The sequence below is a fragment of the Mytilus trossulus genome, chromosome 13, assembly GCF_036588685.1.
Source record: "Mytilus trossulus isolate FHL-02 chromosome 13, PNRI_Mtr1.1.1.hap1, whole genome shotgun sequence".
NCBI lineage: Eukaryota > Metazoa > Mollusca > Bivalvia > Mytilida > Mytilidae > Mytilus > Mytilus trossulus.
This window is the reverse complement of record NC_086385.1, coordinates 5,746,509-5,770,661: the sequence shown is the minus strand read 5'-3', so window position 1 is coordinate 5,770,661 and position 24,153 is coordinate 5,746,509. Positions and strand designations below refer to the sequence as shown.

At 31.7% G+C, this 24,153-nt stretch overlaps 1 protein-coding gene across 1 annotated transcript in view; it reads right to left on the bottom strand.

Moving 5' to 3' along the window:
* The window catches only part of LOC134695116 (dnaJ homolog subfamily C member 13-like), a 71,585-nt gene that overhangs the window by 1,423 nt on the left and 46,009 nt on the right, over nt 1–24,153 (bottom strand). Inside the window, exons 42-55 of the mRNA XM_063556309.1 lie at nt 22,034–22,207; nt 21,087–21,200; nt 20,546–20,662; nt 19,251–19,304; nt 15,755–15,881; nt 15,281–15,372; nt 9,782–9,881; nt 8,944–9,018; nt 7,726–8,008; nt 6,296–6,512; nt 5,617–5,796; nt 4,238–4,378; nt 3,674–3,814; nt 3,318–3,417 (exon numbers count right to left, since the gene is read on the bottom strand). Coding sequence (XP_063412379.1) covers nt 3,318–3,417; nt 3,674–3,814; nt 4,238–4,378; nt 5,617–5,796; nt 6,296–6,512; nt 7,726–8,008; nt 8,944–9,018; nt 9,782–9,881; nt 15,281–15,372; nt 15,755–15,881; nt 19,251–19,304; nt 20,546–20,662; nt 21,087–21,200; nt 22,034–22,207 — 1,915 coding nt within the window. The remainder of the gene's footprint in view (nt 1–3,317; nt 3,418–3,673; nt 3,815–4,237; nt 4,379–5,616; nt 5,797–6,295; nt 6,513–7,725; nt 8,009–8,943; nt 9,019–9,781; nt 9,882–15,280; nt 15,373–15,754; nt 15,882–19,250; nt 19,305–20,545; nt 20,663–21,086; nt 21,201–22,033; nt 22,208–24,153) is intronic.

Sequence of the window (24,153 nt, the reverse complement as noted above, 5' to 3'; positions counted from 1 at the left end):
TTATTTTGGTGTACAATCTCCTAAAAGTTTGTTCTCACCTTTGATAACTAAACAGCATGACTTTCTCTTACAGCGCCAAACTTAATCACTAGATATAAGGGGTTTTGTTTATAATTCAGAATTAAATCAATTTGATAATTTTTTTAAAGGAGATTGTCAGGTCACATATGAAACTAATTTATGAAGAAATCACATATATCAATAAATACCAAAAAACTGTTATCACTGAGATATGTCTTACTTTTTTTGTAATTTTGATTATGCAAATATTGAAATAAAAATAGCAATACTTAAACACATTACATAAGTGAGGCAAATATTCAGTCATTGAACCATGACAGACATGACTGAAGGTACATGGTAGGACAATCTCCATGGAAATGAGATATGCCAATGATAATACAATTGCATACCAAATACCATTGACTTATTATAAGTAGTTCCATTTAAACAATTCTTAACACAAACATTAACTTGTAAACTATGTAAAAGTTTCAAAGTCAATGAACCATGATGAAGGGGTGGGGTTTTATAATCTTCATGAAAATATGACTTGCAAATACCAATACATTCCATACCAAATATCATTGACTTACCGGTAACATCAGCAGATCATCTAATCACAAACTAATATGTACAAACAAACTAAGAAATTGTTTCAAAGTCAATAGACCATATCTTAGGGGGCAGAGCCGAATTATCTTCACAGAAATGAGATATGCCAATGCTTTTACAACTGCATACCAAATATTATTTATCTACTACTAGTGGTTAACCATAAAGTAGACCTTATCACAAACTAATACATTTTTGTCGCTGAATTTGAAAACAGCATACATATGTCTCCCTTTTTGACTCTGTCAAGCGAAAAAAATTAAATCAAAATGGCTGCTTCCCTGAATGACACATTAAAAACTTTCAAAATTTGCATTTGGTCACTATAAAATTGGTACTATTAATATTACTTTGTTACTATCATGCATATACATAGTTTTAATTTCTACATGCAATGCAAAATATGATTCTCCGTCTGACTATATAGTATTCTATGCATTGTTAGTATTTCTGATTATATATACCTAATTCCAAACACACACACACACATCAGTTTAATAGATTAACACACATATACAATAGCTTTCATCCATAAACCCTTTCTCCAAAGAAACACACAGACAAACATCGATTCTTCTGTGAACCAACCCAAATAAAATGCAAACATTTCTACATTCACTTGCTATAGATCAAACCAGATGCAGTCATTCACATATATATACATAATACTTTATAATTCACATTGCTATGCCATATGACAGATAAACTATTTATTATGTGATGATTTTGAATATAGATATTAGAAGATGTGGTATGAGTGCCAATGAGACAACTCTCCATCTGAGTCACAAATTGTAAAAGAAAAACCATTATAGGTTAAAGTACAGCCTTTCAACACTGAGACTTGGCTCACACCGAACAACAATCTATCAAGGGCCCCAAAAACGACATTTAAAATGTAATTTAAAAAGAAATTTATTACAACTTATCAATTCTATATATTTAAAGTTCGCATCAAATTACATTTTCCCATAAAAAAATTCAAGCACAATTATTGTACTCAAACTCAGAAATCATCCAAACAAATTATTGGAGTTGTTGTTTCGAGCACAAATAAAGATTTATTTCTGAGGTCCCACATTTTCTGTTATTTGATGATTAAAAACTTCAATCAATCAAATTTTGTATCATTATGAGCTTAGTGCTTGATTTTCAGACATGATTTTACTTTAAGCTGAAAAACTTTTAACTTGTCCTTTTTTTATGACGTCACAGTAGGAAAATTCAGAAGAAACCAAGAAAACTCGACATTACAATTAAATTTTGACTTATCATTTGCCAAGAACAGATATTTCACTAGTGAGGAGAAATATTTTTCTCACACCAATCAAGAAAGGTTAAAATACACAAAAATTAAAGAAAATTGAAAACACACAGCACTGCATGAAGTGAAGTATAAAGAATAGTAAACAGTTGTTTAGTAAACAAATCCTATGTATACACAAAGCAGCACACATTTAAAGTTAGTGTGGAAAATTTACCTGCTTTTCCTTCTGTTAAAACAGAACAATACAAAGGTTTAGTACATTTATTGTTTCTAAAGTAAGAACTGACTCTTACAATAACAAGAAAATAATTTATTGATCCAAGGAACCATATTATATTATTTATATTTTAGCCTTACATTTACTGAACATAAGTCGTAAAAATTTGTGTTTGCAATTTTTTCATGGATTTTGTCGGTAAAGATGATTCATGAATGTAAAATATTTAACAAAAACAATTTTATAAAACAGTAGGTACTTTAGCAAAACCACATAACTCAATGTCCATCACAACGCAATATTTCTAAATCCAGAAAATTGGTACCCATGGAAATAAATGAATGTACAGTAAATCCAGTGAACCATGAAACATGAGTAATGAAACCTTCATCTTTTCAGTATATATCAAAGATGCATCTACACATCAAAATTATTTTTCTATTATTTTTTTTCTTCTGAGAATTGGCTGCATATGAAAATACAAAATTGGTACATATTGTATTTTTTGTCTATATGATGAGTTAAGCCTTTTTCAACTGATTTTTATAGTTCGTTCTTATGTTGTACTGTTATACCACTGTCCCAGGTTAGGGGAGGGTTGGGATCCCGCTAACATGTTTAACCCCGCCACACTATTTATGTATGTGCCTGACCCAAGTCAGGAGCCTGTAATTCATTTGTTGTTGTTTGTTTATGTGTTACATATTTGTTTTTCGTTCATTTTTTTACATAAATAAGGCCCTTAGTTTTCTCGTTTCAATTGTTTTACATTGTCTTATCGGGGCCTTTTATAGCTGACTATATGCGGTATGGGCTTTGCTCATTGTTGAAGGCCGTACGGTGACCTATAATTGTTAATGTTTGTGTCATTTTGGTCTTTTGTGGATAGTTGTCTCATTGGCAATAATACCACATCTTCTTGTTTATAACATATGGATATACATGTATAACAAATGAAACTGCAACCTACTGCTCACAGATGATACCTCTAACCAAATATGCATTTTTTGTTGAGACATGAATCTGAAAACCCATTACACAGTATAGATGACTTATATAAATGAACCCAGTAACCAAATTTCAAAGTCCTCAAGATGTAGTTCTTGAGAAAGATGCAACGAAAAATATTCATGGAACGGACAGAGGGACAGACATGAGTAAAACAGTATACCCCCACTTTTGAAATCAGGTATAATTATACAGATAGAAATTTCTCACCTGTTAGGTAGCCTGCTATTGGTGTATCTGATATAAATAGGTCGTGTTTCTGATCTTTGTAATCTCGCCATACAGTCGACTTTTCTAATATACCAGTTATCTATAAATAAACATATTTTTTTTATTAATTCAACTTAAATAAGTTAATACTATGAATGAATTATGGTTCAAAATTTGAGTTGAATATTTAAAATATTCCACTTTTCTAAGTTTATAATGATGTGAGGTTAAGCAATAATCAATCAATCATGCATTTAAGATGGCTGACTTTCAAAATTATTATCAAACAGCTACACTCTTATAATAAAACACTTCTATGCATGACTTTAACATGCGCTTTGATATCTTATCCTTACCTGTTCCCCATATAATAAACTTCTCTGCATAGCTTTCAGAGCTTTCACAATCTGAGCTTTTGTTGCTGAAGGATTATCTATAGCTTCTAGTCCTGCTTCAAGTAGTTTTAGCAAGAATGGAACTAAATCTGTTTTTAAAGCCTGAAAAATTTAAACATTCAATATTTTAATTGTTTTTTTTTGGTGATATTTCATTTTATGATAAGTTACTATCTTATTTCAAATAACATATCTTGATTCATTTCCTATCTAAAATTCCATTCAAAACCTGACAATGATACAACTCTTCGTCCAAGTCACAATGCGTATAGTAATGTAAGTAAACAGTCATATGCAGTTTTTATTATTATTTTTATTGATATGAATTTAATTTCAGAGAGTATATGATCGGTCACCACAAAAAAAAACTAAATAATTATTTCCTGATTTAAAGCATAAGACATAAAATTCATACTTACTGAGGTGCATTTTTGTTTTTCATTTTCGTTTTTTATTATATATATATAACCAGAAAAATTAAGGCAAAATTCAAAGCATTGTATCAGTAGTTGTTAACACGGTTACCTGTGAAACAAGTTCTTCTTCCCCTTTATCAAACATTTTACCCAATGCCTCAGCTGCCAGGGCTATAGAATCTCTTCTAGCTTTCATACCAACTTTTAAAGCACCTATACATTCTATCTGTGCCATACTTCTTATACATATCTGAAACAATTGATATAAATGATGTAACAACCAAACATAAAAACAAACAAACTATAACAAGAATGTGTCCATAGTACAAAGATGTCGCACTCATACTACCAAGTGGACAGTTAAATTAGGGTCATTACTCTAATAAGGCATTGCAATTTGAGAGATCATATCATAATGAACCTGTGTACTAAGTTTCAAGTTGATTGGACTTCAACTTCATCAAAACCTTTAACCTGTAGCATGCACTGTTACTTTCTATGTTCATTGGACTGTGAAATTGGGGTCTAAACTCTAATTTGGCATTAAAATTAGAAAGATCATATCATAGGGATCATGTGTACTTAGTTTCAAGTTGATTGGATTTCAAATTGATCAAAACTTCCTTGACCAAAAACTTTAACCTGATGCGGGACAGACAGATGACAGACAAATGAACAAACTAATGAAAGAACGATAAGCCTGTAAACAATAATGCCCCTAGGTGGGGCATAAATATCAGCTGGCAAAACTCATCCCAGTATTAAAAATTAAGCAAAAAATCAAAGACACATGTACTGATCAAAGAGCCCTTTCAGTTACTAAAATCTAGCTTAAAGTCCAATTTCACTTGATAATAAGTCATATGTTCCAAGATCAAAATGTCAATCAATACACCTCCGAAGGATTTACTGTAAAGACTTCTTAAGCTTGTTTCCTGCTGAAAGGACTTTATAAAAATTGGCCAAGAGAAGAAGATTCTGTAAAAGATCACAATGAAGGACGTCAAGTGATAAGAAAAGCACACATGACCTAAGAAATGAGGAGGATCAGGTATCATTGGGGAAATCCTATGTAAGCAATTCTCATTTTTTTGTCATTTTCCGGGTCATGCCAGACCTCATTTCCTGTTTTCACGACACAATAATTTGACTTTCACCTGTCAAGCTTACAAAAAATCAGCATCATGCTTAAGACCCCAATGAGACCCAAGAATTTACATTGATCTTCAATCTCTTATAAGTTGAAATGAAGCATAAAAATAAAAAAACGAAAATAAACTTGTTAGCTTTTGATACACAAGTACCATTCTTTAGTAATTTGCATTTTTTTCATTTTAATATTCATGATAATCGGCAAGTAAGGTTTGGCTGTGTTATATCAAATTTGGTGGAGTTTCTAATTTAAGGGTAATGTTTTACACTCTACAATAACAAAACAAATATTTGAATGGCAGTCTTGAAAATTATGGACCTCAACTAAAAACTTACCTCATTATGAGCAAGCTGATGAGCCACTTGTATAGCTGAGCGTGGTACTGCATTGTTCCGATGTGACATGGCGGTGAACACTTTTGGAATGTAACCTAATTGTGGTAGTTGATCCAGCATTACAGGTTGTGAGGTAAACAAATAAACTATTGCTGTTGTCACGGTTTCCAGTACTTCTCCCTATACAGTAAATAATCAACATTATAATATCTCCCTTAGATGAAATCAAAATAAATTTAGTAATAAAATTATTCATGGGATACCAATTTTGGTTGATTTTGAGGATAATGGCAAACAACGAATTTAAATGTTTCACAAATTCAAACTTTCTATAAGATTGTATGCAGACTTTGTCAAAACCACCAAATCAAATGTCATTGAAAATGCAAGTTTTCCCGAATCCACGAAAATTGTTACCCACTGAAATAAATGAATCCACAATACATGACAGTTTCATTCCTAACTTTAATATGTTTACTTCATATCATTTTGAAAGGACATCCTTATAAGAGGTATTTTTTTTCAGTGTAAACTCAAATAAAATCTATTAATGACATAACACTGTGGATTCATTGTAGAAAGAAAAATGCTTTTATTTTATCAATTTGAAAAAAAACAAAAGATTTATCATTTTGTAGATAATTTTAAAACACAAAACTTGGAACTAAATTTTTCTTACATCTGCATTTTGCATTTTTGTTAGCTCTGCCCATTTCTCCATCAGCTCTGTTAAAAATTCTTTTGGTTTCCGTAACACCCATCCAGGGTTGGCTATAAACAATCGGAGGAAGACACCACCAATAGTTAACTCCCCTGCTACGTCTGTATAAACTACGGCAAAATCTTCTCTTAGACTCCATCGAGAATCTGGATTCTCTCGCTGAGCTTTAAAATGACTGAAATAACGGAAAAATATAAAGCATCTTTTTTTCTTTTAAACACTTTTGACGTTTTATTCCTAAATATTTCCTGTATTCAGTTACCTTAGTCGTCCAGGTAACAGGCCAAGGGTTCCTGTTTACAAATCAACCATCTATCTAGGGACAATAGAAGGCTAATAATGTAGTCAACTATACCTTGGATTTGCAATTAATTTCAAAAATATATCCACATAATGTTAGAAGCATCTAACAGTTCTATACCTTATTTTCAACATAGTAAATAATTTATAGGATATGCACACAAAGATGTGCATTTACTAAAATACACATTATAGACTTTTATAAATAACACTTTTTTTAATGATTTTTGTACGTATGTAGATGAAATAGATATTCTTATACAATAAACCAGAGAAAAAAAAAACTTTGTCTAAAGTCAATACTATATTTATTGTCTGAATTTTCATTATCAGCCACTTTAATTTTGTCTTATCGATCACATCAAATAATGTATCTTGAATAATTATTTCTATTATAAATATTGCAACATTGACATTTCAACCTTTTATTTTGACTTTGCATTCTGCTTATTCATTGTTCTGCATTTCTTGTATGATTTTTGGGGTATACAATTAGGATTTTAAGATGGCAACTGTTTATTATTGTAGTGGCATGATAAATAAATAAATCAAAACAACTGCCTAATGTAAATTCTATACAAATGTTATTCTCTATATCTCCATAAAGTGGTATGTTCACAAAGTGCTTGTTAGCAGTGGTAGTGATTCAACAACAATTCTGGAAAATGGGAGATAACTCCATTTTTTAATGATGACTTTAACAATGACTTCATTTATATTTCCAAATCAGATATTAGATTCCTGGACCTTGCAAAAGTAAAGTAATTTTCTTGACAGGAGGTAACATCATTTTGTGACTTGAATATCTGAGCATATATTACAATGATAAATTTCTTGAAATGTTCATAGATAGGATGTATAGAATGTTATGATCCTTGGACTATATTTTGTGTATCAAAAAGTAGTGATAAGCCTTGGAAAATTTAGATATCAAGTCAGTGACATAGGGTTTTGATTACATTTCAACCAATCTTTAGCTAAAAGTTAGCCTTCAGATTTTGCCATACTTAAACTTGCAAGCATTTTCACATTTCTATTTTCAGAGGTAAAACCTACACCCCTAAGGCACTTAACATAGATATACATACTTATTTTTCAATTTTTTCACAACATCTGACACTTTATCCCTAGATTCCTCATTCCAGATTAATTCAGGGTTTTCATGAGTTCCTTCGTACATATGAACACTAGCCTCAGGTGAGTCCCTCATGGCATCCATGAATATTGGAGGAAGAAATTTGGACAACACTATTCGGACCTTTGGTCCAACAAGTTTATCTGATAACATTTTTGATAAAAGTTCGGCAGTCTTTTCGCGCACATTTGGATTAGTTGAATTACAAAATAAATCTAATAAATATATCACAGCTCCTGTAAAACAAAGAAAATAGTTGGTAAGGAATATCATCAGTTCAGTTATTAAAGTATTTTCATATTTTTTTTACCTCACTATTTTTCTTGTATTGGACATAAAATTCAAAAATAAAAATTTTAAAAATCTTATTCTAAAATGACAAAAAAAAGCCATCAAGTCTATTTTTGAAGATAAAAAAACGTTTCCAGTGGACGAAAAAACATGCAAGAAAAATAAAATAGACGATGAGAGGTATCATTAGTTAATTGAGAAATAATTTTGTAAATGCCAAGTTCTTTTTTTTAGGCCAGTTGTCTCATTGGCAAGTATAACACAACTTCTTATTTTAATATCTATGCTCATTTTAACAAGAGAAGCCATTATATTTGTCAATATCTTTATAACATGCATAAAAGGTAGTACAAAATTGTAAAGATGATGTAGTTTTTTTTAGTATTATAGCTTAATATATACATTTTATACAGGTACAATGTAACCATGGAGTCATTTTGATCATTAAAACGATTCAGTTTCCAAAATAGCATACTACTTTCCTAAAGTGTAAACATTGATAACTAACTTCAGTAAGATCAAATTATTTTCCAGTACTATTAACAGTGAAGAATATATGTTGCAAAAACTGCCTGCATTTTAACACTGGATTTTCCATATCTCTCGTATTGTATCTTCATAAGACTTAAAATTACATTAACACTGTGTCTGAGCATTGAACAGACATGATAGGCAGATCCACTTTCATAGGGAAAATTCGGTTGATCATATAAGGAATCATTGAACCATGACTGGAGCGGGCCTCCCCTTAGGTCAGTTAGCGGGCCCCCCTTAGGAAAAGTTCTGGATCCACCACTTGACATTTCAGGAATATTCTTTACCCAATAATAACTTTTATTTGTTTTCATATCAAACTTTTTTCATTTTTATTATTACAAACCTTTCGCCATAGCTTCTTTCACTATCTTTGTATTGGACATTAAAGCAAATAAACTTTCAAGGGTTAGTAATCGACCTGAAACAAAATAAAAATATATTTTCACAACTTCCTGTAGTACAATATTTACAAGTAGAAAACAAAGAAAAATCATTTTCATACTTACATTTTCCCTAAAATAAATTTTAATGTTTACAAAAATTTAAAAACAAAAATCCCATATTGGCTTCTTTCAAACAACAAAATTATTTATGAAAAAATATCTCGTGTTGGAGTAAATTCTGAATCAAATATTCTCATTCATTGGTTTTAAGAAGCAGGAAAACACCACAAACAAGAATGTGTCCAAAGTACACGGATGCCCCACTCGCATTATCATTTTTCATGTTCAATGGACCATGAAATTGGGTAAAAAATCTAATTTGGCCTTCAAAGTAAAAAGATCAACCAAAAGGGAACATGTGTACTAAATTTCAAGTTGATTGGACTTTAACTTCATTGAAAACTACCTTGACCAAAAACTTGAACCTGAAACTCACATTTTTAATTTCTATGTTCAGTGGACCATGAAAATGGGGTCAAAAGTTTAATTTTGTTTTAAAATAAGAAAGATCATATCATAAGGAACATGTGTACTAAGTTTCAAGTTGATTGGACTTCAGCTTCATCAAAATCTACCTTGACCAAAAACTTTAACCTGAAGTGGGACGAATGGATGGACAGACAAACGAACAAACGAACGGCCGAACAGACAGAACTACCCACAGACCAGAAAACATAAGGCCACTCTCCTATCGTAATGGGGCTTAAAAATAATTATGTAGTTTTGAGATATACTTACAGTTCTGAAGCATGTTAATAGCTAACAGTAAATAAGACAACACTTCAGAGGCAGCAATGTCATTCACACACTCCTGGTTGGTGGTTACATTGTTTACAACCTATAAATAGAAATAAAGGGGAATAACTCTCCAGCATTATCATTCACACACTTCTGGATGGTTGTTACATGTTTACAACCCATAAATAGAAATAAAGGGGAATAACTCTCCAGCAATATCATTCACACACTCCTGGTTGGTGGTTACATTGTTTACAACCTATAAGTAGAAATAAAGGGGAATAACTCTCTAGCAATATCATTCACACACTCCTGGTTGTTGGTTACATTGTTACCACCTATAAATAGAAATAAAGGGGAATAACTCTCTAGCAATGTCATTCACACACTCCTGGTTGTTGGTTACATTGTTTACAACCTATAAATAGAAATAAAGGGGATTAACTCTCTAGCAATGTCATTCACACACTCCTGGTTGGTTGTTCCATTGTTTACAACCTATAAATAGAAAAAAAGGGGTATAACTCTCTAGCAATATCATTCACACACTCTTGGTTGGTTGTTACATTGTTTACAACCTATAAATAAAAATAAAGGGGAATAACTCTCAAGCAATATCATTCACACACTCCTCGTTAGTGGGTACATTGTTTACAACCTATAAATAGAAATAAAGGGATTAACTCTCTAGCAATATCATTCACACACACTTGGTTGGTTGGTACATTGCTTACAACCTATAAAAAGAAATAAAGGGGAATAACTCTCCAGCAATATCATTCACACACTCTTGGTTGGTTGTTACATTGTTTACAACCTATAAATAGAAATAAAGGGGAATAACTCTCTAGCAATATCATTCACACACTCCTGGTTGGTTGTTACATTGTTTACAACCTGTAAATAGAAATAAAGGGGAATAACTCTCTAGCAATATCATTCACACACACCTGGTTAGTGGTTACATTGTTTACAACCTATAAATAGAAATTTTACAACCTATAAATAGAAATAAAGGGGAATAACTGTCTAGCAAAATCATTCACACACTCCTCGTTAGTGGTTACATTGTTTACAACCTATAAATAGAAATAAAGGGGATTAACTCTCTAGCAATATCATTCACACACTCCTGGTTGGTTGTTACATTGTTTACAACCTGTAAATAGAAATAAAGGGGAATAACTCTCTAGCAATATCATTCACCCACTCCTGGTTGGTGGTTACCTTGTTACAACCTGTAAATAGAAATAAAGGGGAATAACTCTCTAGCAATATCATTCACACACTCTTGGTTGGTTGTTACATTGCTTACAACCTATAAATAGAAATAAAGGGGAATAACTCTCCAGCAATATCATTCATACACACTTGGTTGGTTGTTACATTGTTTACAACCTATAAATAGAAATAAAGGGGAATAACTCTCTAGCAATATCATTCACACACTCCTGGTTGGTGGTTACCTTGTTACAACCTGTAAATAGAAATAAAGGGGAATAACTCTCTAGCAATACCATTCACACACTCCTGGTTTGTTGTTACATTGTTTACAACCTATAAATAGAAATAAAGGGGAATAACTCTCTAGCAATATCATTCACGAACTCTTGGTTGGTTGTTACATTGCTTACAACCTATAAATAGAAATAAAGGGGAATAACTATCTAGCAATATCATTCACACACTCTTGGTTGGTTGTTACATTGCTTTCAACCTATAAATAGAAATAAAGGGGAATAACTCTCTAGCAATGTCATTCACACACTTCTGGTTGGTTGTTACATTGTTTACAACCTATAAATAGAAATAAAGGGGAATAACTCTCTAGCAATATCATTCACACACTCTTGGTTGGTTGTTACATTGTTTACAACCTATAAATAGAAATAAAGGGGAATAACTCTCTAGCAATGTCGTTCACACACTCCTGGTTAGTGGTAAAATTGTTTACAACCTATAAATAGAAATAAAGGGGAATAACTCTCCAGCAATATCATTCACACACTCTTGGTTGGTTGTTACATTGTTTACAACCTATAAATAGAAATAAAGGGGAGTAACTCTCTAGCAATATCATTCACACACTCTTGGTTGGTTGTTACATTGCTTACAACCTATAAATAGAAATAAAGGGGAATAACTCTCTAGCAATGTCATTCACACACTTCTGGTTGGTTGTTACATTATTTACAACCTATAAATAGAAATAAAGGGGAATAACTCTCTAGCAATATCATTCACACACTCTTGGTTGGTTGTTACATTGTTTACAACCTATAAATAAAAATAAAGGGGAATAACTCTCAAGCAATGTCATTCACACACTCCTGGTTGGTTGGTTGTTACATTGTTTACAACCTATAAATAGAAATAAAGGGGAATAACTCTCTAGCAATATCATTCATACACACTTGGTTGGTTGGTACATTGCTTACAACCTATAAATAGAAATAAAGGGGAATAACTCTCTAGCAATATCATTCACACACTCTTGGTTGGTTGTTACATTGTTTACAACCTATAAATAAAAATAAAGGGGAATAACTCTCCAGCAATATCATTCACACACTCTTGGTTGGTTGTTACATTATTTACAACCTATAAATAGAAATAAAGGGGAATAACTCTCTAGCAATATCATTCACACACTCTTGGTTGGTTGTTACATTGCTTACAACCTATAAATAGAAATAAAGGGGAATAACTCTCCAGCAATATCATTCACACACTCTTGGTTGGTTGTTACATTGTTTACAACCTATAAATAGAAATAAAGGGGAATAACTCTCTAGCAATATCATTCATACACACTTGGTTGGTTGGTACATTGCTTACAATTTATAAATAGAAATAAAGGGGAATAACTCTCTAGCAATGTCATTCACACACTCTTGGTTGGTTGTTACATTGTTTACAACCTATAAATAGAAATAAAGGGGAGTAACTCTCTAGCAATATCATTCACACACTCTTGGTTGGTTGTTACATTGCTTACAACCTATAAATAGAAAAAAAGGGGAATAACTCTCTAGCAATGTCATTCACACACTTCTGGTTGGTTGTTACATTATTTACAACCTATAAATAGAAATAAAGGGGAATAACTCTCTAGCAATGTCATTCACACACTTCTGGTTGGTTGTTACATTATTTACAACCTATAAATAGAAATAAAGGGGAATAACTCTCTAGCAATATCATTCACACACTCTTGGTTGGTTGTTACATTGTTTACAACCTATAAATAAAATTAAAGGGGAATAACTCTCAAGCAATGTCATTCACACACTCCTGGTTGGTTGTTACATTGTTTACAACCTATAAATATAAATAAAGGGGAATAACTCTCCAGCAATATCATTCACACACTCTTGGTTGGTTGTTACATTGTTTACAACCTATAAATAGAAATAAAGGGGAATAACTCTCTAGCAATATCATTCATACACACTTGGTTGGTTGGTACATTGCTTACAATTTATAAATAGAAATAAAGGGGAATAACTCTCTAGCAATGTCATTCACACACTCTTGGTTGGTTGTTACATTGTTTACAACCTATAAATAGAAATAAAGGGGAATAACTCTCTAGCAATATCATTCATACACACTTGGTTGGTTGGTACATTGCTTACAACCTATAAATAGAAATAAAGGGGAATAACTCTCTAGCAATGTCATTCACACACTCTTGGTTGGTTGTTACACTGTTTACAACCTATAAATAGAAATAAAGGGGAATAACTCTCTAGCAATATCATTCATACACACTTGGTTGGTTGGTACATTGCTTACAATTTATAAATAGAAATAAAGGGGAATAACTCTCCAGCAATATCATTCACACACTCTTGGTTGGTTGTTACATTGTTTACCACCTATAAATAAAAATAAAGGGGAATAACTCTCCAGCAATATCATTCACACACTCTTGGTTGGTTGTTACATTGTTTACAACCTATAAATAGAAATAAAGGGGAATAACTCTCTAGCAATGTCATTCACACACTCTTGGTTGGTTGTTACATTGTTTACAACCTATAAATAGAAATAAAGGGGAATAACTCTCTAGCAATATCATTCATACACACTTGGTTGGTTGGTACATTGCTTACAATTTATAAATAGAAATAAAGGGGAATAACTCTCTAGCAATGTCATTCACACACTCTTGGTTGGTTGTTACATTGTTTACAACCTATAAATAGAAATAAAGGGGAATAACTCTCTAGCAATATCATTCATACACACTTGGTTGGTTGGTACATTGCTTACAACCTATAAATAGAAATAAAGGGGAATAACTCTCTAGCAATGTTATTCACACACTTCTGGTTGGTTGTTACATTATTTACAACCTATAAATATAAATAAAGGGGAATAACTCTCTAGCAATATCATTCACACACTCTTGGTTGGTTGTTACATTGTTTACAACCTATAAATAAAAATAAAGGGGAATAACTCTCCAGCAATATCATTCACACACTCTTGGTTGGTTGTTACATTATTTACAACCTATAAATAGAAATAAAGGGGAATAACTCTCCAGCAATATCATTCACACACTCTTGGTTGGTTGTTACATTGCTTACAACCTATAAATAGAAATAAAGGGGAATAACTCTCTAGCAATATCCTTCATACACACTTGGTTGGTTGTTACATAATTTACAACCTATAAATAGAAATAAAGGGGAATAACTCTCCAGCAATATCATTCACACACTCTTGGTTGGTTGTTACATAATTTACAACCTATAAATAGAAATAAAGGGGAATAACTCTCTAGCAATGTCATTCACACACTCTTGGTTGGTTGTTACATTGCTTACAACCTATAAATAGAAATAAAGGGGAATAACTCTCAAGCAATGTCATTCACACACTCTTGGTTGGTTGTTACATTGTTTACAACCTATAAATAGAAATAAAGGGGAATAACTCTCCAGCAATATCATTCACACACTCCTGGTTGGTTGTTACATTGTATACAACCTATAAATAGAATATACAAAGGGGGAATAACTAATGTTACTCAAACCCTTTTAAGCAACTATAAATGAAGAGAAAAACTCTGTATCAAAGTCAATTTGTAAAATTTCAAAACAAGATGATAGAACTCTTATTTTTCATAGATCTTTTATAATAAAAAACAATTATATAAGATAAAAGGGAAAAACCCTCGTTTGCAAGTAACCATTTAACATTTAATCAGATAGAGGTATGGATATCAAATAAAAGCAGCTGTCAGTGTCAAATTGTCATCAACTCTAAATTCAGTAAAAAATATAAACATTTCAATAGCTAACAAATGCATAAATGTTGATATATAAAATTCAAAATGAACTGATTACAAACTGTTTAACACTTTTATACATTGATTATTTTTGTTTTATCATTGCTGTATAATTAACATCTCTTTTTATTCAAGAACTATGAAATTTTAACAACATGAATTTAAGCAACCTTAATAAAATAGTGAACAAGACTTACCTCGAGAGCACATTGTTGTAATTTGGCACAATCATCTAATCTAAGAAGACTGAATAGTAATTTAAAATGTCCTATACACTGTATTTCTACACCTGAAATTAGAAAGTGAAAAATAAATTAAAAAATATAATTTTTCATCCTTTTAAATACCCCACCCCAAAAAAAAACTCTTTATAAACATCTAGCTTTTCTTTCATTAAAAAATCATACAACTGAACTACACATCTGACAAAATAGTTTGCTTGTTTTCACTTCAGTATGTTTTGTAAAATTATTTACGTTGAAATTTCTCGTCACAATTAGCAACACAAAACAATTAAAAATTATTTATCTCCCTAAAAGTTGCATGTAATTCTATCTATTCTGTATAAAAGATATGATATGATTGTAAATATTGAAGACATCTATCAACCAGAGTTCAAATGACGAAGATAAAGTTAAATAAAAGTCACCCTATGCTCTATGGTAACTTACCTGGATTATTTTTTATAACATTACGTAGACCTTCTAAAGCCATTTCTACATGCTGAAGACGGTCTCCTTGTTTAGTTTGACTAGAATTTTGACTTTGTTGTTGTAGCATCATAAGTGAGTGTAGATACTGAAAGGAATTCAACAATTAAGTAAATAGTGGATACAATCCTCCAGTTTGTTCAGACAAGGATTCTTAAGAATTAAACATTTAGATAAATAGTGGATACAATCCTCCAGTTTGTTCAGACAAGGATTCTTAAGAATTGAACATTTAGATAAATAGTGGATACAATCCTCCTGTTTGTTCAGACAAGGATTCTTAAGAATTGAACATTTAGATAAATAGTGGATACAATCCTCCAGTTTGTTCAGACAAGGATTCTTAAGAATTGAACATTTAGATAAATAGTGGATACAATCCTCCAGTTTGTTCAGACAAGGATTCTTAAGAATTAAACATTTAGATAAATAGTGGATACAATCCTCCAGTTTGTTCAGACAAGGATTCTTAAGAATTGAACATTTAGATAAATAGTGGATACAATCCTCCAATTTGTTCTGATAAGCATTCTAAGGAATTTTACAATTTAGTAAATAGTGATTTTCATCATCAAGTTTGTTCTGACTAGAATTTTGACTCTGTTGTTGCAACATCATTAAGTTAGTGAGGATACTAAAAGGAATTTAACAATTAAGTAAGGCCACAACAATTTAATTTCTTGTTCTACAGATTTTTGGACTCCAAAATTTGAGGCAAGCGAGCAATTTGGAAATTTTAATAAAAAAATATTTAATTTGCAAATTTTTGAGGCGAAGCTTGAAAAGTAAAGGCGAGCAATTATATATTTTTTTTGTAAACATAAAATAGTAAGTTTTGACAATATTGAAACTTGATTTATCACTTGTACTTTTACATTTCTTTAATATATGAAGTAAATGTACATTTATTTTCCACTGTTTACCAAGAAATAATTGAATAATTAGAATTGCTATATGTATGTGTGCCAATTAATGAGACACTTCTTCATCCAGGTTAAGAACAATTTCATAAGTATCCTTTTATGAGGGGTCAATATAAGTTCTAATGTATTTTTTTTGTAAATAACATTGTTTAGTACATGTCATACAAAAGGGCTCATATTTTCCAAAAGAACTATATATCTATCTGGTATTAAATGTTAACACATTTTATTTAATATTATTTAAAACAAGTGGACCCCTCTAGTTGTTTAAAATATGGTGTATTTCTTCTCTTTTTAAGTAATAAATTTGAAGTTTTTCAAATGATTTGTATAGAAGCACTATACAAATCCTTGGTATTTCTTTTCTACAACAGTATAATGATGCCATATGTACTTCTGGAGGATTGTTCCCAACCTGATGTCAGATACCAAAAACTGGTCATAGTACAGCATTTAACACAGGGCTTTGACCCAGACCAAACTGCAAGCTATAAGGGATCCCAAAATTATAAGTGTACACAATTCGAACAGGAAAACCAAAGATCTAATATATACATAAACAAACAGGACAATACCATATATTACAGATTACAAATGTGTCGAGGTTTGTGATTGGATAACAACACAGAGATGTCAGTGTATATTCAGGAAACTGCCGGGGTATATACGACATTTTTATCCCCAAATGGAACCTCAAAAATGTCATCATAACACCGATTACTATGTGACGTAGTCAAAAGCTATCAGATTGTCAGAGGCTCACAGAGGGAAAATAATTTAGTTTTAGTTTTAAACATATTTATTTAGAGTGGATTGGGAAACAAGTTTTGCAACTTATATTAATCCCTCTCCACTTTGCAGGTGCGAGTGCTGCCTTGTAGCGGCATTAGCCTACTCTTTTTCGAAATCTACAAGGGTGTCTTTAACGTGCAAGAGATATGGCTCTCTCTTAACACGGGTCAGCCATTTATCGTCCCCTTCCGACGGACTATCATCGTTTCCTCAAGACCATACTCGCAAATGGTGTCAAGGGAGAGCCGAAAATTGAGTTCCTGAAATTTTCATCCCAAACGGGAATCGAACCAGGAACCTTTGTGTTAGTAGTCCGATGCACTAACCACTACACCACGGCTCATGAAAATAATGACGTGCTTCAGTCAATAATACATTTTTGGTACAAAATCACGCAATTTACACTTTTAATACTTAAATTTTATGTTGAAAGTGTTGTTATAAATTATTACATACACGATAAAATTATGATCACAGCAAATTAGAAAATCCTTCACGTATGCCGAACATATTAGGGTTTTCACCTTATACTATGTGTTGTGAACAAAAACCTGCACTGGAAAATAACATTAAGTCAGGGGTAATCCGTAATATATGTGTAATTCAGGTCTCAGAAAGGGTATATACTGTGACAATCCCAGCTTAGTGCTTATATCCCCTTCGCCTTCGGCTCAGGGGATATAAACTCTAAGCCGGGAATGTCACAGTATATACCCTGTCTGAGACCTGAATAACATATAACATTTTTTTATGAAAATCAACAAACGATATCTACATTGTAACTGTTGAATGACAGGCCCTTGAATCAATCAGGACATGTGCATAAACATGCAGCGGGTATGGATTAGTTTCATATTGAAAGCATACAATTAAATTGCAGTTGAATGTATTTCTTTCCACAGTTCTTTGACATTATTTCTAACAACGAACATTTCTTGATAGGAAATATAAGTAAGGCGAAGGAAACCAATGTTTTGTTTTGACTGGTCTTTTCCTCTGTTATATATTTTTATCGGAGCACTCCCACTTAAGTCTTGGGATACACATGTATCACATCCTGAATCAAATATTATTTCAGATATTTCCACAGTGTAATGGGGTGCTTATATGTTTAAAATTGTTATATATAGGGAAGACTGTGATTATAAAAACAAGTATAAATAACTTTTTATAAGATTTAAAAAAAACAGTGCGGGAAATAAACACGTTTACATTTCCGGATGCGGGGAGCGGAATTATAAAAAAAATAAACAAATATCTGTTTTGAAAAAAAAAGTGCGGGCGGGTCCGTCTAACAAGGAGTTAAATTCATACTCCAGTTTGTTCAGACAAGGATTCTTAAGAATTGAACATTTAGATAAATAGTGGATATCATAGTCCAGTTTGTTCTGACTAGAATTTTGACTGTGTTGTTGTAACATCATTAGTGAGTGAAGATACTGAAAGGAATTTTACAATTAAGTAAATAGTGGATATCATCATCCAGTTCATTCTGATAAGAAATTTTCCAGTCATTGTTTCTATTTGGCATGATACGAAACCCGAAATGTCCCTACCTATGAGGCAATTACATGATCATTAGACCATACAGTCATTTAAAATTAACAAAAACAACTTCAAGAGATATTTTTAAAAACCAATTTTCACAGATTTGATTTAAACATATCTAAGTAATTAGACAATGACTGATGATTTTTTCTCACAGTGCAAATATTTCTATTTTAACAAAGTTAATATTTTACCTGAGCTTGAGATCCCATGTAATCTAGGAGATCTATTGTGAAACCTTTGGGATTCTGTAAAGAAACAAAATATATATTTTCCAAATCTTTGGTCAAATCTATCCACGTAGTCTTTAAATTATCTGGTATAAGTTCGGCCCAATCTAATCCACATTTCCATAACTCTTGTATCAGGATTTTCGCTCTAATTGTTTTCCATTTGCTTGATATGCTTGAGCTTTTGATTTTGTCAATTGATAAAGAACTTTAGATTTAAATTTACAGGAGTTTTTTTTTTTTTGTGTTTTAACTTTTGATATATTCTATAAGCAAAATTAGATCACATTTGTTTCTTTTTATCAAGTAAGTGTCTCATATTTCATGAAGCAATAGATAAAATTGTTTTCAATCAAAGGTGAGAAAAAAATTGTGGAAATACTCTTGGAGGAATTAAATTCTTGAAATTATCTCCCCTTTAATATGTTAATTGTCTCCCCTTAACATGTTGCACACAAATATTTTTTAATACAAAACCTAAGGTAGTGTACTACAACTGAGTAAAGATTCATCAATATTCATAAATTACAGATAGACAGACAGAAATGGTTATTCCTATATATTTCAAAACTCTGTTTGCAAGGGATATAAAAATAATAGATATTTGAACAGCTATCAGTTTACAAACGGAAGGCAACCAACGCCTTGTGAATCTGTAGTATGGTAGAGGTAATTTAAACTTATGCAATAATCTACACAAAACCATTTGCCAGAAAATATGTGAATCCAAAAGATATTTTGCAAGTTAAACAAGTGAACCTGTAAGCTACTGCTCACTATTGATACTCCAGCCCTGCTAAAAGCATAAGGTAAACATTGAATAAATAAAGTTGTTGAGTGCTGAATCTAAAAACGCATCACATGGTATACTTGACTCATATAGACCTTGTAACCATATTTCAGAAATCCTTGTAATATAGTTCCTGAGAAATTTGCGACGAAAAATATTCATGGGATGGACTGACCAATGAACAAATGGACAGACAAAGGTGAAACAGTATAACCCAACTTTTTAAAAGTAGGGGTATAATGTAAACCAACTTTTTTGGCGAGTGATTTATTTTCGTGACTTTCACGATAAGAAAAATAAAGCGAATATAAATCGTCACAAATGTGTAATACTTGAATCATTCTTTATTAAACTTCATGAAGTAAATCAGAAAATCATGAAATTAAATAGCAGCGAAGTGGTCTACAAAGGGTAAAACGTGAAGTTAATTATCCACAAAAATAAGTTGGTTTCAGTAATTACTACTTACATCTAAAGGAAAAGTTGGCTGCTCATTATAAATTCTAACAAATATTTCTCCAACTATCAATTCTTTGGCATGGATATCGTAAACAAAATCAGCTCCGTAGTTCTGATCACATTCTCCCTGAAAATATCAACAAACAATTATGTGTTTATGGCAACAGCATCGTCATAAGACAAGCAATGTCTACTGAAAATATCAACTAAAACATCAACAATTGCAATAAATGAGATCTGACATAACTAGATTAACTCTGACAACTGCCAATATTTTATGGTTGATTATCAATCTGTGAAGGTCAAATTGTTAATCTTTAAAGGTCACATTATGACCTCTATTGAGGTCTATTTTAGCTTCTTGGTAACTCTCAAATTGACCTTAAACAAACATCTCTCATTGTTGAAGGCTATATGGTTACCTTATAATTGCTTACATCCACTTCATTTGGTGGTAAGTTGTCTCATCGGGCCCGTCTCATCATATCATACCACATCTCCTTATTTGTTTATATTCATCAATATAGGTTAATTTAAGTAAATATACATACTGTTTTTATGACATTTTGCTGTTGGTCCATAAGGTATTCATTTAACTGCCCTCTAGTGGCATTGTCCCATATAAGATATGGATTCTCTGTGTTACAATTCAGATATTTTAGCAGCTGAAAAACATCAAATATTGAATTTACATTTGGGACGTAAACAGCTAATGTGGATTAATAATTATTTGTGGGATACCAATTTTTAGATGATTTCTGTCATTTTACATCCTGGTTTAGATAAAGTCAAAAGAGCTGCTGGTTTACATGAAAGGTTTATTTGTAAATTAAAATGTATATATCTAGTATAATCTTTCAAAACTTGAAGGAGAACTATTAACTTTCATGGTAGTGACCTTGTGCAAGTAACTAACAAGATTTATTAATTTCTTGTGAATCTATCAACTGAAATACTATATTTTATCGCTATTTTGTGCATTTTTCCTTTGATCCTTTTTTGTGATAATTTTCATATCATGCTTCTCGCTTGAGATGGAAAAATTATCGCTAGAAACTAAGGAGGCCACGTAGCGTTGCTTACAAAATTGACATTGAAATTGACAACGTCGTCATAGGTAAAATAGCGATAAACAGATTATCATTGGTCATCTCAACTCGATTGCTTTTCTCACTTTCGCTGTACCAGCTCAAGCGAGAAAATCAATCTCGTTGAGATAATCAACGATAATCTATAATTATAAGGTTGATACAATGAAGTAGATGGAATGAGAACTAATTGACAAGGATAACAGCTTAATGCTTCTTTTGCATTGCAGCTGGGGCATACAAACCTTAATTTATATTTTTTAGTTCTGGAAAAAGATAAATTTATATTGAAATCATTATCCATTTAAATGAAAATAATGTAGCTCATATAGATTTTTTCTGACTACTGTCAGTAAATATTTGTTGTTAACCAAAATAAATTCCAAATCCTCCACCATATTAATACTTACTTCTGATGGGTTTTCTTGAGACAGTTTTCTAGATAAATATGGAGTCAATATAGCTGACAACGATTTCTTGACAGGAACATTTTCTGGTGTTTCTAGTCCTGAGGCTTCTGGAAAGTATCCACCCAAACGACCACAAGCTCTGACACAAAGACGAGCTAACTGGTTGGCAACTTCCTGTACAAAAGTAAAGACATACTGATCAAATATTTAAATTTTAAAATTTCAATTGTTTATCATTAGAAAATAAAAATTTTGACACACAGACAGGTAATTTGTAATGACTGTGTAACACTTGAAAATTAGATATTTATAATTTATCGTTGATTATCACAACGAGATTGATTTTCTCGCTTCAGCTGGTACAGCGAAAGTGAGAAAAGCAATCGAGTTGAGATGACCAATGATAATCTGTTTATCGCTATTTTACCTATGACGATGTTGTCAATTTCAATGTCAATTTCGTTAGAAACGCCAGGTGGCCTCCTTAGTTTCTAGCGATAATTTTTCCATCTCAAGCGAGAAGCATGATATGAAAATTATCACAAAAAAAGATCAAAGAAAAAATTCACAAAATAGCGATAATAGCACATATTGGTAACTTTTAAACATTGATTGTTAAAATAATAGTATATTATCGATGTATTTCAGAACTCAAACCTTACAGATAGCAGATAAGTTCATAAAGATCTTTTTAAATTTAGTGCGTACATACAAAATGGTGACCACAGAAATCCCAATGGCGGCCATGTTGGATGTACACACTAAATTTAAGATGATCTTCATTTTTAAGTTATAAAAACATCAATAATATATATTTAAAAGTCACCAATATGTGCTTATATTACAATTTCAAGTGTTATTAGGTCATTACAAATTTTATTTGGATAATAAGTTTCATTCGGTCATTCCTTTTACCCTTATGACACATACAGATCAAACTTAAACATTTTAATTGGGTACCAGTTTATTAGAAACTTCACTTATATCTGTATTCACATGTGATGGTGATTTGCTCTCATGTAAATTTACATATAAAAATCATAGTCAAAATTAATAATTCACTATTTCACTGACTACTATTCTTAAAAAATTCTATCTAGAAAAAAAACTAGAGGCTCCAAAGAGCCTGTGTCGCTCACCTTGGTCTATGTGAATATTAAACAAAGGACGCATTTGAATTCATGACAAAATTGTGTTTTGGTGATGGTGATGTGTTTGTATATCTTACTTTACTGAACATTATTGCTGCTTACAATCATTCTATCTATATTGAACTTGGCCTAAGAGCTTCAGTGGAAAATGTTAGTTAAAATTTACAAATTTTATGAAAATTGTTAAAAATTGACTATAAAGGGCAATAACTCCTTATGGGGTCAATTGACCATTTAGGTCATGTTGACTTATTTTTAGGTGTTACTTTGCTGTACATTGTTTCCCTTTACAGTTTATCTCTATCTATAATAATATTCAAGATAATAACAAAAAACGGCAAAATTTCCTTAAAATGACTAATTCAGGGGCAGCAACCTAACAGCAGTTTGTCCAATCCATCTGAAAATTTCATGGCAAATAGATCTTGACCTGATTAACAATTTTACTCCCTGTTAGATTTGCTCTAAATGCTTTGGTTTTTGAGTTATAAGCAAAAAACTGCATTTTACCCCTATGTTCTATTTTTAGCCATGGCGGCCATCTTTGTTGGTTGGCCGGGTCACGCCACACAATTTTTAAACTAGATACCCCAATGATGATTGCGGCCAAGTTTGTTTATATTTGGCCTGGTAGTTTCAGAGGAGAAGATTTTTGTAAAAGATTACCAAGATTTACGAAAAATGGTTAAAAATTGACTATAAAGGACAATAACTCCTAAAGTGGTCAACTGACCATTTTGGTTATGTTGACTTATTTGTAGATTTTACTTTGCTGAACATTATTGCTGTTTACAGTTTATCTCTATCTATAATAATATTCAAGATAGAAACAAAAAACAGCAAAATTTCCCTAAAATTACCAATTCAGGGGCAGCAACCCAACAACAGGTTGTCCGATTCATCTGAAAATTTCAGGGCAGTTAGATCTTGACCTGATGAACATTTTTACCCCATGTCAGATTTGCTCTA